Below are 16,733 nucleotides of genomic sequence, written 5' to 3' on the forward strand. Positions count from 1 at the left end.
AATAACCTATATCAATTAAATTAACAACAGGTTTTGGGACATGTAGGTGGCTCAGTGGTTGAGCATCTGCTTTCAGCTCAGGGTGTGATACTGCGGTTCCAGAATGAAGTCCCACATAGGGCTCCCTGCATGGAGCCTGCTTCCTCTCTGCCTATGTCTCTGCCTCTCTCTCTCATGAATAAATAAATAAGATCTTAAACAATTAACAATAGGTTTCATATCAGGAGCAACAGAAGAAACAAGATGTTGGAATCAAACCTTCAAAGTATCTAAGAAAACATAACAGTAAATCTGTTTTTATATAACTATCAATCTTTCAAGAACAAGGGCTCAATAGAGATATTTTCAGTAAACTGAGAATGTTTGGCAACTGTAATACTACTTAATGGAAATTTCTAAAGGAAATTCATAAAGAAAAGAAAGATCTTAAAAGAATGATATTCAAAAAAGAATCAAAGGTGAACAAAGAAACAGCTGAATATATAGGTAATATTATAATATTTTCTGTATCAAATAGTAATAATAATAATTGTTATGATGTGGCACTAAATAAAAACAACATAATTAAATACTACCTAACAATGGAATATCAGTTAGGAAAGTGATTATTGGAATAAAGATAGTTATAATATTCTTATATATCTCGCAAAATATCAAGGGCAAGTGGCAAAAAAAAAAAAAAGATCTGGCAATAAGTTTCAAATCAGGAAGGTGAAAAAGGTGGAGTTAGAAAATCAACTAATTATTTAAATAAAAATAAAAGAAAAGAAAAGAATAAAAAAATTCTGGCAGTTATTTTGCAGACAAATCCTCTAAATACTCTAAGATCAATTCAGCCTTATAAAAACTATTACAGAAAATAGAACAGGGAGTAGTTCTCAACTTTAACTAATAAAGAATACTGTGAGAAAAAATTCAAAATAATCTCTATAGAAAATAATGACCAACTGAATCCATTGACATTAATAGATTAATGGAGGACAAATTATGATATTAATAAATAGATAAGGACAAAACTTTTCATTAAATTTATCACCTATTCGTTATTAAGAAATAATCTTAGCCATATGGAAATAAACAACTAAACTGTTTCCTACTAAAAAAGCTTTTTATAGATAATGTAGATAACATTTTTTAAAATGATGCTTTTCAAGATAAAATATTACAAATATTTCCTTTGGGAATAGAAAGAAGATTGCATTTACTCAACACTGTAATGGATGGTCCTTGCCTGTGCAAAAAGAAAAGAAATATAAACAAATGTTATGAATTTAGGAAGAATAAATATGATTTTATTATTTCTTTGTAATAGAATTTTCCTCATACATAATTCAGAAATATTTACAAATATACTATCAGAAACAATAAAAGTTTACCAAGATCATTAGTTGACATTAATAAATAAAAATATTTTTCTTTCTATAAGTCAGTAATGAAGAGAATACCTAATCTTATTTTTAAAATATACCTATAATATACCTATAATAAGATATACATACATATAATATTTAAAAAAAATAATACCTCTTAAAATAGCAAGAAAGTATAAATTAGTTAAAAATAAATCTAACATTTTGTTGACTATACATACAATATTGTACTGCAATGTGTAGAACTTCATCTTGCTTAACTGAAACTTTATGGCCTTTGATTAGTAAATCAAATCGTCTTGATTTTTAAGACGGTGGATAAATGTTGAGTGTCTTTACCACAATAAAATGAAATTTAAAACAAATAAATAAATCTAACAAAAGATGTGCAACAGCTTGTAGGAAAAAAAAATGCTGTTGGAAGAAATTGAGAAGATAAATCCCCCCTGTAAAGACGTTAGTCCTTCCAATGTCCAATTTTTAGTCAATGCAATTCCCGTGTAAATCTTGGAAGGGTTTTGGTAGAAAATGAAAGGTTAATTAAAATGAGTAAAGATTTAAGAATAACTAAGATAATCTAATCTAATAGCAAGATGTTATCAATCTGTTATAATTAACATATTGTGTTTTTGGCATAGAGATTGACAAATTGACCTATGGAACAGAAGGAAAGACGTTATTCATTACAGTGGTGGCACTGCTCCCCTATGGAAAGTAGATCTCAATAAATAGTGTTAGGCAACTGGTCACAGGGAAAACATGAAATGATATCTTCACTTTATACTCCAAAATCAATTCCGGATTAAAAATTAATATTAAAAAACAAATATTTAAATATTTCTGAATTTAAAAATAAGACTTTTATAATAGTAGCACAGGAGGATTTTTTTTAAAGATTTTATTTATTTATTCATGAGAGACATGGAGAGAGAGAGAAAGGGGCAGAGGGAGAAGCAGGCTCCATGTAGGGAGCCCGATGTGGGACTCAATCCTGGGTCTCCAGGATCACACCCTGGGCTGAAGGCAGTGCTCAACTGCTGAGCCACCCGCGCTGCCCACAGGAGGATTTTTGGAGCAAAATATAAAAACCACTATCTTATAAGAAAAGATTGATAAGTCATCTACGTTAAAATTCGTATCTTCCATTCACTTTTACAAAGAGACACTAAAGATATTTGCAACATTTGTAACTGACAAGTTTTTAAAAATTACTTGTAATATATGAAGAAATTCCTAGTTCAATAGCAAAAAAGGCAGATAAATTAGCAAATGGAGAGAGGTAATGAGTACAGTTTAGAAAAAGTTGCATTTAGTATACTTGTTGGGATTGAAAGTAGATGTCTCTAAGGTGGTTGATTTATGAGCATGAAGCTAAATTGTATAGTCTATGATTATGAATTAGAACCAGGGGGGAAGTTTGAGTGAGAAGATGAGAGGGCCAAGGATGGGCATTCCTTGTAATGTAGAAGAAATAAAGGTGTGAATTGTACCATAACAAATGCCCAGTATGACGCAGAAACTCAGAGGAGAAAGGAATCCCAACAGCTAAGAATCACCTCCAAGAGGAAAGAGTGATCAAATGGGTCAAAAGCTATGCAAAGGTACTTTTAATAAAGACATTTTTTTCCAGATAGGGCCTGAAGAATAATTTTCTTGCAATCAAGGGAAAGTAAGCTTCAGAGAAAAGGGGCTGGGGGGCAGATAGGCATAGACTATTTTTTTCCAAGAAATTTCTTTGGGAAGGCAAGCAGTAAGAAGGTAACAGTGAAGAGGAGTCAGAGATATCGTCAAATAAGGGGAAGAGCCTATTTTTCTGAGGTATTTTCTGATGAGAAGGCAGAAAGAAGGAATAGAGTGAGTGATGGCTGTTTCAAGATCTCTCAGGTGGGAAGATGGGATGGGATTTGCAAAATCAATGATGCAATTTGCCTTAACGTTAAGAGGAGAGGCATTTCCTCACTTTTGATGACGAGAGAAGGTCAGTTTGGAATGGGTGTATAGAGAAGTACCTCTATGAAAGAAGAGTGTAGGAAATAAAAGGATTTATAGTCTAATGGCTTGTTTTGGCTTGTTTTTTTTCCATGCATCTGTGGAATGGAAAATGCTGATGTTTTGTAGGAGAAGGTTGTGATGAGAGATGGATTTTTTATTGTAGATAGGATCTGAAAGGACAAAGGCAGTTTGTCTCTAATAAACCAGGGCACATGATCATTCCAGATATTTTTGAAGGACAGGCATGAAGAACACGGTGCAGATGTGTTGTACAGAAAGACAATGGATAAAGGAGGTGAGAGCTTGGGAACGTAACTGGTAGAGATGATGAAACTTAGGATCTTGACTGAAAAGGGAAGAAAATGACACTAGACAGGGTTGATCAACAGGAATGAAGAGGAAAGTTCCTAGCAATCTAGATAGTGTCAAAATGATATGTTGGAGCAGGAGAGAGAGAGGCCTTTGCTGTAGGGTGTGGTATTAGATATTTTCAGAAAATTGTAAGTGATGGCATATACGTGGTAGTAATGAGTAGCTGTTGGGACAGGTTGGAACATGGTTGGAGATACAGAATGTCAGATAATGGAGGCCACGATGCCAAGTGTTAGTTAGAGACCCCTTGGGTGAATCAGGAAGGTCACTGCCTTCTAGAGTCACTAGCCCTCCTGAGGTGTCCACTATTCATTGTCAGGAATCTATAAGCCATAGATTTACCAAACCCAAATATAATGTAAGATTTGATTATAACGAAATACAATTCTCACTTCAAGAACAGTATCTTTTGGGGCTCCTGGGTGGCTCTGTTGGTTGAGCATATGCCTTCAGCTCAGGATGATCTCAGGGTCCTGGGATGGAGCCCATGTTGGGGCTCCCTCTCCATCTGCTGCCACAACCTCTGCGTGCATGTGCTATCTCTTTCTGTCAAATAAATAAATAAATAAAATATTAAAAAAAAAATTTTAAATAACAGTATTTTTAAAAAAATATTTTATGTATTCTTGAGAGACACAGAGTGAGAGAGAGAGAGGCAGAGACACAGGTAGAGGGAGAAGCAGGCTCCATGCAGGGAGCTCGATGTGGGACTTGATCCCGGGACTCCAGAATCACAACCTGGGCCGGAGGTGGCGCTAAACCACTGAGCTACCTGGGCTGCCCAAGAACAGTATTTTTCATCTTCATATTAAATCTCTGATGTTACTGTATATTTTTATTTTAGTCATATAAAAAGCCATCAAGAAAGATATGATGAAAAGCCCTTATGACCACTACTCAAATGAAAAAATAAACATTACAAATATACTTAAAGATTGCTTGTTTTTTTCTGTTCTCAACTCCAATCTACTCATCACTAACCTGAATTTGGTGTGTATTACTCCCTTGCATGTCCACATTGTTGACTTATTTTATCTTATTTTTATTTTTTTAAAAAGATTTTATTTATTCATTCATGAGAGAAACAGAGAGAGAGAGAGAGGCAGAGACATAGGCAGAGGGAGAAGCAGGCTCCATGCAGGAGCCCAATGTGGGACTCCATCCCGGGACTCCGGGATCATGCCCTGAGCCCGAGGCAGATGCTCAACTGCTGTGCCACCCAGCCATCACTGTTGATTTATTTTAATTAAAGTTTTTATTTTGAGATAATTGTAGATTCACATTTAACTGTAGGAAATAACACAAAGAGATCCAGACTCGTTGTCAAACTGCAGACAACTCCTACTAAAACCCTGGCAACTACTAATCTGTTCTCTATTTCTTTAGTTCTATTGTCTCAACAATGTTATGTAAGTAGAATCAAATAGTATGTAACCTTTTGGGACCTTTTTTTCATTCAGCATAATTATTTGGAGGTTCATCCAGATTTTATGTGATAGCAATTGTTCTTTTGATTATCAAATCATTTAATAATTTATCAAATATTCTTTTTATTGCTGAGTGGTAGGCCATGATCTGAATAGACCACAGTTTGCTGAATCATTCACTTATGGAAGGACATCTGGGTTTTAATATTTGGTTACTACTAGTAAAGCTCCTGTACAGACTTCTGTGTAAATTTTGATTTCTCTGGGATAAATGTCCAAGAGTGTAACTGACAGATTAAATGGTTAGTCATCTTTAAATTAAGGAAATTCCTATATTCTTCTTGATCGAATTCAGTTTATCATTTTTTTTCTTTGGTGGATTATACTTTCAATACAAGATCTAAGAACTTTTTGCCCTGCCCTACATTCCAAAGATTTTTTTCCTATTTTTTTTAAGTATAATAGTTTTAAATTTTATACTTGTTTGTTGTCTATTTTGAGTTAGTTTTTGAATAAAGTGTGAGACTTAGGTTGTGGGTTTTTTTGTTTGTTTTCTTATTTGCTTGCCTGTGGGTATCCTAACACCTAGCACCATTTGTTGAAAGGGCCTCCATTGAATTGTTTTGCAATTTTGTTGTCAAGATCAGTTGGACGTATTTATGTAATTATTGGATTCTTTATTCTGTTCTGTTGATGAAGTTGTCTGTGTCAATACCACACAATATTGATTACTATAGCTATATAATCAGTCTTAAAATCTAGTGGATGGATTCCTCTCACTTTATTCTTTTTGGTGAAAATTGCTTAGCTGTTTCAGTTCCTTTGCATTTTCATATAAATTTTAGAATAATCTTGTCTATATTGCAAAAAAAAAAATTCTGAAATTTTGATAAGAATTGCATTAAATCTAGTCTCAATTCCTGGAAAATTCTTTACTATTTGAGACTTCCAATCCATGGGTATAATGTGTCTCTTCATTTATTTATATCTCATTTGGTTCCCTACATCAACATTTTGTAGTATTTAGCATACAAGTACCACACATGTCATGTTAAATTTAAAAAATTTTAACGTTCTTAAAAAATTGTAAAAGGTATTCTTTTTAAAATTTTTGTGTCCATATGTTCATTGCTTGGAATTATAAAACAGTTGATTTTTTTTTTTTACATTTATCTTCTATCCTCCAGTCTTGCTGAGCTCACTTGGAAGTATTTTTGTAGATTTCTAGAATTATCTGTATAGACATTAATGTCATCTGAAAATGGAGAAAGTTTATTTCTTATTTTCTGATTCATATTGTCTTCTATGTTCTTTTCCTGCCATATTATACTGGCTAGAACTTCCAGCACTATGTTGAGTCAGAATTCTGAGAGCAGACATCATGGCCTTCTTCCCTATCTCAGGGGAAAACACTCTTACCACTAAGTAAATGTTTATCACAGGTTTTTGTTTATGTTCATTTTCTTTACTTTTTTAAAAATTAAATTAAAAATTTTTAAAAATTCAATTAATTAAGATATAGTGTCTTATTAGTTTCTGAGGTAGAGTTCAGTGATTCATCAGTTGTACATAACACCCACTGCTCATTACACCAGATGTCCTCCTTGATGCCCATCACTCAGTTACCTCATCCCCCATGCTCTACCTCCAGCCACCCTCAGCTTATTTTCTGTAATTAAGAGTCTCTTATGGTCTATCTCACTCTCTAATTTCATTTTGTTTTATTTTCATCCCTTTCCCAATGATCCTCTGTTTTGTTTCTTAAATTCCACATCTGAGTGAAATCATATGATAATTGTCTTTCTCTGATTGACTTATTTCACTTAGCATGATGCCCTCTAGTTCCATCCACATCATTGCAAATGGTAAGATTTCATTTTTTATGACTTAGTAGTATATAAATGCCTCATCTTCCATTGAATATTGTATGCACATGCCACATCTTTTTTATCCATTCATCTGTAAATTTTCCATTGTATATGTATGCTGTACCTTCTTTATCCATTCATACATCAATGAATATCTTGGCTTCCTCCACAGTTTGGCTATTGTCAATATTGCTTCCTGTGTTCTCCTCTAGGGTTTTGATGGGTTCCTGTCTTGCAATTAGATCTTTTATCCATTTTGAGTATGTTTTAGTGTATGGTATAAGAAAGGGGTCCAGTTTCATTCTTCTGTCTGTGGCTGTCCAATTTGCCAACACCAATGTGAAGAGATTTTTTTTTTCCATTGGATATTCTTTTCTGCTTTGTTGAAGATTAATTGACCATAGATTTGAGGGTCCATTTTTTGGGTTCTCTATTCTGTTCCATTGATCTATGTGTCTGTTTTTGTGCCAGTACCATACTGTCTTGAATATAGCTTTGTAATACAGCTTGAATCCGGAATTATGATGACATCTGCACTGGTTTTCTTTTTCAAAATTCCTTTGGCTATTCAGGGTCCTGATTCCGTACAAATTTTAGGATTATTTGTTCCAGCTCTGTGAAAAAAAAATTGATGGTATTTTGATAGGGATTGCATTGAATGTATATTTTGATCTAGGTAGCATAGACATTTTAACAATATTTGTTCTTCTAATCCATAAGCATGGTATGTGTTTCCATTTCTTTGTGTCTTCCTCAATTTCTTTCATAAGTATTCTATAGTTTTCAGAATATAGATCCTTTGCCTCTTTGGTTAGGTTTATTCCTAGGTGTCTTATGGTTTCTGGTGTAATTGTAAATGGGATCGATTCCTTAATTTCTTTTTCTTTTGTCTCATTGTTAGTATAGTAATGCAACTGATTTCTGTGCACTGATTTTATATCCTGCCACTTTGCTGAATTCCTGTATGAGTTCTAGAAATTTTGGGGTAGAGTCTTTTGGTTTTCCACATCGAATATCAAGTCATCTGTGAAGAGTGAAATTTTTACTTCTTTGCTGATTTGGATGCCTTTTATTGTTGTTGTTGTTGTTGTTGTTGTTGTTGTTGTTGTTGTTGTTGTCTGATTGCTGAGGTTAGGATGTCTAGTACTATATTGAATAGCAGTGGTGAGAGTGGACCTTAGGCGGAAAGCCCTCATTTTTTCCTCATTGAAAGTGATATTCACAGTGGGTTTTTTGGTATATGGCTTTTATGATATTGAGATATGTTCCCTCTATCCTTACACTGTGAAGAGTTTTCACCAAGAATAGATGCTGTACTTTGTCAAATACTTTTTCTGCATCTATTGAAAGGATCATATGGTTCTAATATGATACAGATCATACTAATGTACTGTATCACATTGATTTGCAGAAGTTGAACCACCCTTGCAGCCCAGGAATAAATCCCACTTCATTGTGGTGAATAATCCTTTTAATGTACAGTTGGATCCTATTGGCCAGTATTTTGTAAGAATGTTTGCATGCATGTTCATCAGGAAAATTGGTCTATATTCTCCTTTTTGGTGTTGTCTTTTTTGGTTTTGGAACCAAGGTAATACTGGCCTTATAAAAAGAGTTCTGAAGTTTTCCTTCCATTTCTATTTTTTGCAACAGCTTCTTCTGAAGAATAGGTATTAATTCTTCTTTAAATGTTTGGTAGAATTCCTCTGGGAAGCCATCAGCCCTGGACTGTTGTTTGTTGGGAGATTTTTGACTCCTGCTTCAATTTTCTTACTGGTTATGGGTCTATTCAGGTTTTCTATTTCTTCATGGTAATTTAAATGTCTCTTGGACTGCATCCATTTCTTCCAGATTGCCTAATTTGTTGGTATATAGTTGCTCATAATATGATCTTATAATTGTATTTCCTTTGTGTTGGTCATGATCTTTCCTCTTTCATCATGATTTTATTTATTTGTGTCCTTTCTCTTTTCTTTTTGATAAGCCTGGCCAGAGGGCTCATTGATCTTATTAATTCCTTCAAAGAACCAGCTCCAAGTTTTGATCATTTGTTTTACTGTTCTTTTAGTTTCTATTTCATTGATTTCTGCCTTAATCCTACTAATTCTTTTCTCCTGCTGCATTTAAGCTTTTTATGCTGTTCTTTCTCCAGCTCCTCTATATGTAAGGTTAGGTTGTGTATTTAAGACTTTTCTTGTTTCTCTAAGGCTTGTATTATTATATACTTCGTTCTTTGGACCACCTTTGCTGCATCCCAAGGATTTTAAATAGGTATGTTTCATTTTCATTGTTTCATTTGTTTCCATGAATTTTTTAAATTGTTCTTCAATCATTCTTTAGTAGTATGCTTTTTAACCTCCATGCATTTGTTCCTTCCAACTTTAATTGATTTCAAGTTTCAAAGCATTGTGATCTGAAAATATGCAAGGAATGATCTCAGTCTTTTGGTACTGATTGAGTCCTGATTTTTGATTCAGTATGTGATATATTCTGGAGAATGCTCCATGTGCACTTGAGAAGAATGTGTATTCTGTTGCTTTAGGATGGAATACACTGAATATATCTGTGACATCTAACTGGTCCAGTGTGCATCAGCCTTCCTTTCCTTCTTGAAATTCTGCTTACATGATCTGTCCGTTGAAGTGAGGGACTTTAACAAAAGTCCCTTACTATTATTGTAATACTATTGTGTTTCTTTAATTTTGTTATTAATTGGTCTATGTAATTGGCTGCTCCCATGTTAGAAGCATAAATATTTATAATTGTTAGAACTTCTTGTTGGATAGACCTTTTGATTATGATATAGTGTCCTTCCTCATCTTTTAGAATGGTCTTTAGTTTTAAATCTAATGTGTCTGATATAAGGATTGCCACCTCAGCTTTCTTTTGATGCCCAGTAGCATATGAATGGTTTTCCATCCCTCTCACTTTATTTTATTTTTTTAAAGGTTTTATTTATTTATTCATGAGAGACCCAGAGATGGGGGGTGGGGGCAGAGACACTGGCGGAGGGAGAAGCAGGCTCCACCTAGGGAGCCCAATGCAGGACTCCATCCCGGAACTCCAGGATCATGCCCTGGGCTGAAGGCAGGCACTAATCTGCTGAACCACTCAGGGATCCCCAATCCCCCTCACTTTAAATCCAGAGGTGTCTTTGGGTCTATAATAACTCTTTTTTAGAGAGCATATCAATTGGTCTTGCTTTTTTTATCCAATCTGATAGCTTGTCTTTTGCTAGTAATAGCCCATTTACATTTAGAGTAACTACTGAAAGATATGAATTTAGTGCCATTATATTACCTGTAAAGTCCCTGTCTGTATATTGTCTCTGTTTCCTTCTGGTCTCTGTTACTTTTGGCTCTCTCTTTCCCTTTAATTTTTCTTGCAGGGCTGGTTTAGTGATAACAAAGTCTTAGTTTCTATTTGTCCTGGATGCTCTTTATCTCTCCTTCTATTCTGAATGAGAACCTTGATGGATAAAGTATTCTTGTCTGTTTTTTTTTTTTTTTTTTTTCTCATTTAGCACCCTGAATATATCATGCTAGTCCTTTCTGGCCTGCCAGGTCTGCTGCCAGCCTTATGTTTCCACCCTTGTAGTTAAAGGACTTCTTGTCCTGCACTGCTTTCAGAATTTTCTCTTTGTCTCAGATTTGCAAGCTTTACTGTCATACGTTGAGGTGTTGATCTATTTTTATTGATTTTGAGGAGGGCCCTCTATGCCTCCTGGACTTGAAAGCCTGTTTCTTTCCCCATATTAGGGAGATTCTCAGCTATAATATCTCAGGTATATATACCTTCTGCCCCTGCTCTCTTTTTTCTCCTTCTGGGAATCCGATTATTCTAATATTGTTTCACTTTATGGTATCATTTATCTCTTAAACTCTCCCCTTATGGTCCAGTAGTTGTTTATCTCTTTTTCTCAGTTTCTTTCTTCGCCACCATTTTGTTTTTGTTTTCTATATCACTAATTCTCTCTTCTGCCTCATTTATCCTAGCAGTTGGTGCCTCCATTTTTGATTGCATCTCATTAATAACCTTTTTTATATCAACCTTATATAAATATAATTTTTGATTGTTAAGAAGTAATTAGATCCCAAAATTATAAAGAAAGAAAAACCTATGTATATACAAAAATACAATTGAATACAATGAAAGGGGGCCAAAAGTGAAGAATGTAAAAATTAAAATTAAAAAAAGTCTTAAAAAAAGATTAGACAAAATAATTAGCTGGAAAGGAAAGAAAAAAAATTAAAACTGGAAGACTTAAGAATCATGAGAAAAAAACATAAATTTTATATACTATTTTCCCCTAGTGCTGGAGTGTTGCAGTTCTATATGATCAGAAAACTTGGTATTAGCCAGATGATCCTGCTGGTCTTCTGGAGGGGGGGTGCTGTTGCACTGATTCTCAGATGTCTGTGCCTGGGCATAGTTGCACCTCTTCTGCCATTGTGCCTGGCTCAGCATAAGTGGCTCTGGATTGCTCTATGAGGTTTTTGTTCCCCAAAGGCTTTCAGCACTTCTTTGGGGGATGGAAATAAATAATGGTGGTACCCAATCTCCAGCCCTGGAGCCTTCAGTGAGCCTTCACAGAAGAGCAGTCAATCACTCCTGTCTCCCCCCACACTCTGTGTTCACCCATCCTGTGCCCGAGCATTTTTATCTCAGGAAGGAGACCCCATTTCGAGTTCTCTAAACTTTGCAGAGTCCTGCAGCATGCAACCACAGTTCTCCTTCATGGAGGGAGAGGTCTCCCTGCAGTTCTGCTTCTTAATGGGCCCCTTGCTCAGAGAGTGGTCACCCAGCCATGCAGTGATTGTGCGGTTTATGACAATACCAAGCTGAAAACCTATTCCTGAGCTTGGGTTTGCAGCTGGCTTCCCCATTCTGATGTTTGGGAGCCCTGCCACACTCAGGCACCCTTGTTCTTTCAGGATCACCCCGGAGATCCATAGACCATACTGTCCCATCCAAGGTTCTGCCCCACTTCACTACCTGAGCACCTTACGCAGGGACTTCCCCCACCAGTGTAGACTTATAAACATTCCAATTTTGCACCCTGCTGCTTATATCACTGGCCCCCCTCCCCAGGGTTTATCTTTTGATATATCTCATCGGATTCGTGTCTCCACACCTCCTACTTTGCAAAAATTGGCTGCTTTTCTGCATGTAGAATTGGTTGAGTCTTCAGGTGTTCAGAATGATTTGATAGCTATCTAGCTGAATTCCAGAGACCAAATAGGACTAGGATTCCCTTTCCTCCACCATCTTCCCATCTATGTTCATTTTCAAGTTGTGTAAACTATCTATTGCTATTTTTCTGAGAGATTTTATTTACTCATAAGTAAATGTTAAGTTTAGTCAAAGACGTTTGCACTAGTTGAAATTATGAGGACTTTTCTTCTTTAGTTGTTAGTATAGTAGATTCCTTTGATTGATTTTCAAATACTGAATCAGGCTTCTATCTGTGGAGTAAACTTTCTTTGGTCATGGCGTATAAACCTTTTTGTATTGATGAATTCTATTTGCCAATACTTTATGAATGATTTTTGAGTCTATATTCATGAGAGGTACTGGTCTATAGGGCTCCTTTTTTTTTTTTTTTTCTTTTTGATTTTGGTACTATCTTTATCTGGTTTTGATTTTAAGGTAAACCTCCTAAAAAGAGTCAGAAACATACTCTACTCTTTTAGTTTCTATAAGACATTGTATATTGGATAGAATTCTTTAGTAAAAAGATTTTATTTCTTTCCTAAAAATTTATGTTTTGGATTGAAAAGATATTTTGAATTTAATTTCCCTAGTAGTTTTAAGTTTATTTCAATGACCTATTTCATAGTAGGTGAGTCATAATACTATGCTTTTTGAGGAAATAAAGTAAGATTGAATCTCTTTATTTTAGCCAGCAATAAACTTTTGATGTTACCATGTATCTTTATTTCAGACTTTGGAAAAGATATTGAAAAAGATTAGTAAAAATCCTTATATATACTACTCAGCTGAAGAAATAAATATTATAAATATTTAAGGTTAAAGGTTAGGGTTAAAGTATTAAGATTAAAGGCTTTGTATATTTCTTTTCCTCTTTTATTTTCTGTTCTCATCTCTATCCTAATTATCAGTACCCTGCCTTTGATATTTATTACACTCTCTGGTGTTCAAGTAATTGCTTTTTAAAACACTAGTGTGGTTAACCAGTATCATCTCTAGATTTATGCCATTTGGCTTAAATGTGGCTGGTTGACAAAAATGGTATCGACATGACATCATTTTGATTTGTTTCCACAGCTCTCCCAGTGCTTACTCAACTACCTCAGGATACGAGTGTAGAGGTTGGAAAGAATATAAACATTTCGTGTCATGCTGAAGGAGAACCACAGCCCATAATTACCTGGAACAAGGTAAGATCTCAACTAAAGGTACGGTAATATTAAAAACACTGACAAATGTATTGACCCACTGAAAAGAAGTAATGATTCTCACATTGATTTATTACTCTGGTAAACAAGTTTTTTTTTCTGTTTCTTCTTTGTTCATTATTTTTAAGTGACTAGATCTGGTTTTGGCTCAGGGCTTTGATAAAATTTATCCTTTCTCATTTGCTTAGTGATGAAAGCTTCATAAGCATAATTAAATTCTTCTAAGCAAAAACTTATTTTGTCTTATATAAATTAAGAGTTTTAGTGGCTAACAAGAAATAATTTTGAATTAATAACTCAAAAGTAGATTAAAAGTAGGGCATTAGCTGAAACAAGAATTACAAACTTGGTATTAAAACAAAGTGACATGAAAAAGTCCTGTAAGTTCAAAAGTTAAGTGACTTTAAAGAAATAAAGCTTCTTATTTACATATTTTACTTCCTTTGGTCTTTAAGCTATATATTCTCTCAAAGTAATTACTTCTTTCATTTTAATTTTTTATCAAAAATACAATGATTGATCTAGATTCTGATATTCTTTTAATTTAAATTATTTTAATTTATTTATTTGAGAGAGAGAGAGAGAGAGAGAGAGAAGAGAGCAAGAGAGGGGGGTGGCGCAGAAGGAGAGGGAGAAGTAGAGTCTCCATTGAGCAGGAGGCCCAGTGCAAGGTTCAATCCCCAGACCATAAGCTGAGCCAAAGGCAGATGCTTAACGGATTGAGCCACCCAGGAGCCCCTCAGATTCTGATGTTTTTAAAAAATAAATGAAATTGCATACATCAGAATGACAGTTTTTGTAGAAAATTTTGACAAAAAGTAAAATTTGTGAAAATTTACAAAGTTATTTTACAAAAGCACTTGGTTTATTTTTGTTCTTGCCATGTAGTAACAAGGCCTTAGTTTTGGTGGTTCATTTTTTTTTTTTTTTTTTGTGCCGTAGCAGAGCATCATATTCAGTTCTTTATAAAAAATAAATTTAGTGGTCTCAAAGTTGAAACCTTAGGCTCATGTACTCTCAAATAGTCTGACTAGTTTTTGTAATTTCTTTCAAGTGTAATATTATATAATTCAAATATCTTATACTAAAAATAAGAAGTGTGAAAACTACACATTTTGGTCAGTCTCTAGGCCTTATTTGACATTATATTTAATAATGTATCATATAATCGTATAAGAAAAATAGCTCAGTCTAATTTCTAAAAGGTAGCTTTTAGTCCCAAATGAATTGATTGAGGGATGTCTATATGCCAGACATTTTGTATACAGCACCACTTTTTAAAAAATTTTTTATTTATTTATGATAGTCACACAGAGAGTACAGTACCATTTTTAATCTTTATAATAATCTTCTTCTATTCACAAGGTGAAAATGGATGTGAGTTAGGATACTCCCAAAATAAACAGATAGGAATTTATTGGAAAACTATCTGATAGCTTGGAGACTCTAAGCAGAAACTATAGAACTATAGGTTTAGCCTGAGAGTTCTGGCAGTACATAGGAGAGCAGATAGGGAGTTTATCTGGAAAGAAGATGTAATGACGGTCCAGCAAGAGGAAGTGAAAAGAGGTGCTCCTAAAGGGAAGACTCCATGGCCTTACTGCCTGTGCACCAGGTCACTTATCACTTCTTTATGTTTGGTATTTTTCCATTTGCTTTCCACTTGGTAGGTTCTGTTACTTGCTCTCATCTCCTACCCTGAGTTACCAGCTACCCATTACCTTAGACTTATTTTCCAGAAGTGGTCAAAGGCTACTGTGAAAAAATGAAGCATTTTTTCACTCTGAACCTTTCTGGTTACATTCTGGCCTACTAGTCATCACGGGGGTATGAGTTCTTTTGAAACAGCAGTTCCCATCCTCGGTTTCCTATGAGCCTCTTGGGGAGGGGTAGGAGAGAAGCCTCTCTACCCCTACTCCACTCTAATGCACTCTTAGAAATCCAATTTCATTTTCTTTTTAAAAATTAACAGCATAATAGTGAAGAACATAAATCCATACAAATTATAACTGAATACATTTTAATAATATTTCATATGAAATGTGGTCATTTTATCTTCTTAAGATATTTAATTGAGAAACACTGATATATAAAGCTTTGCAGTACTTATAAAAAATAAATAGAAAGCAAAAATATTAAAATATTTTGATGCTTTAGGTGGTAGATTTATGAAAATTTTCCTTCCTTTCAAATTTTATTTTTATTGTTGTCCGAATTCTTTTCTGGAAATAAGAAAAATATGAATAAACTATATAGTCATCCATTGGAAGGATGATTTTAAAATGATCATAATATTAAATAATTGCATAATTGAATTTTGAGTATCATATTTATTATAATTACAAAGAAAGATAAACCATACTTCTCTCTCACTCTCTTTTCTTCTCTTCATTAGATTCATAAAATACCTCATCTAATGCTTGATATGTAGATGCTCAGTAGATATTTGTTGAACAAATGAAGCTATATCCAACAAAAAAAATGTAAGATGTCATTTTTTTAGGGAATCACATTTTCTTCCAGTAATAATCCTTTCACTCCCTAGGCAGGTGTTCAGATTACTGAAAGTGGTAAATTCCACGTCAGTGGGGAAGGCTTGCTAACCATCTATGATGCAGGGCAAGCTGACCAAGGAAGATATGAATGTGTGGCTCAGAATTCATTTGGCCTTGTTGTAGCCAACATGTTTCTCACAGTTGTAGGTAAGTATGGCTCCTCATGCAATTCAAATAAATGTCTTTGACAGAATCTACTTCCAATCCTGATTCACCTCACCCAAGTTCCCCTATATGTTTTTTCTGTTTTAACATGTTGATACTAAATCAAAGTTATTTTAATCGTTTAAATCGAAGTTCTTAAGTGTAAGCTACGTTACAGGGTATCAAACACCAAAACTAACAATGCCAAAAGCAAACATAAATAGGAAGGATTTGCAAATGTATATCACATTTTCTTAGGAATTGAAAATTATAGAATGTAAGATACATTCATATCTAAATATAAGTGAAGTCAGAGATTTAAAGATAAATGGAATTTAACATGTAGGAGTTACTCTGACCTGGTATATTTAGTTCTACAGTAAAATTAAAAATCAATCAATTGGTCAAACTTCTAGGTAAAATTTGCCACTATAAGAGCAAATACCTCAATATTTGGAGCATTTATAATTGGTCAACATACTTTCCATTGTTTTATGTTTTGTCATCTGTCTGGTTCTTTAGCTGTAACCTTCTGCCAGTTTATAAATAGTGACTGCTTAAAAGATTGTCATAGTTTTACAAAAAA

General features: G+C 34.2%; 1 protein-coding gene across 1 annotated transcript in view; it reads left to right on the forward strand.

Annotated features, from left to right (window-relative positions):
• The window catches only part of PXDNL (peroxidasin like), a gene marked incomplete at its 5' end in the record, with an annotated part of 490,956 nt that overhangs the window by 388,300 nt on the left and 85,923 nt on the right, over positions 1 to 16,733 (forward strand). The window contains 2 exon segments of the mRNA XM_072733704.1: positions 13,318 to 13,430; positions 15,994 to 16,150. Of these exon segments, the coding sequence (XP_072589805.1) occupies positions 13,318 to 13,430; positions 15,994 to 16,150 (270 nt within the window).

This window comes from Vulpes vulpes, chromosome 13 (assembly GCF_048418805.1).
Source record: "Vulpes vulpes isolate BD-2025 chromosome 13, VulVul3, whole genome shotgun sequence".
Lineage (NCBI taxonomy): Eukaryota > Metazoa > Chordata > Mammalia > Carnivora > Canidae > Vulpes > Vulpes vulpes.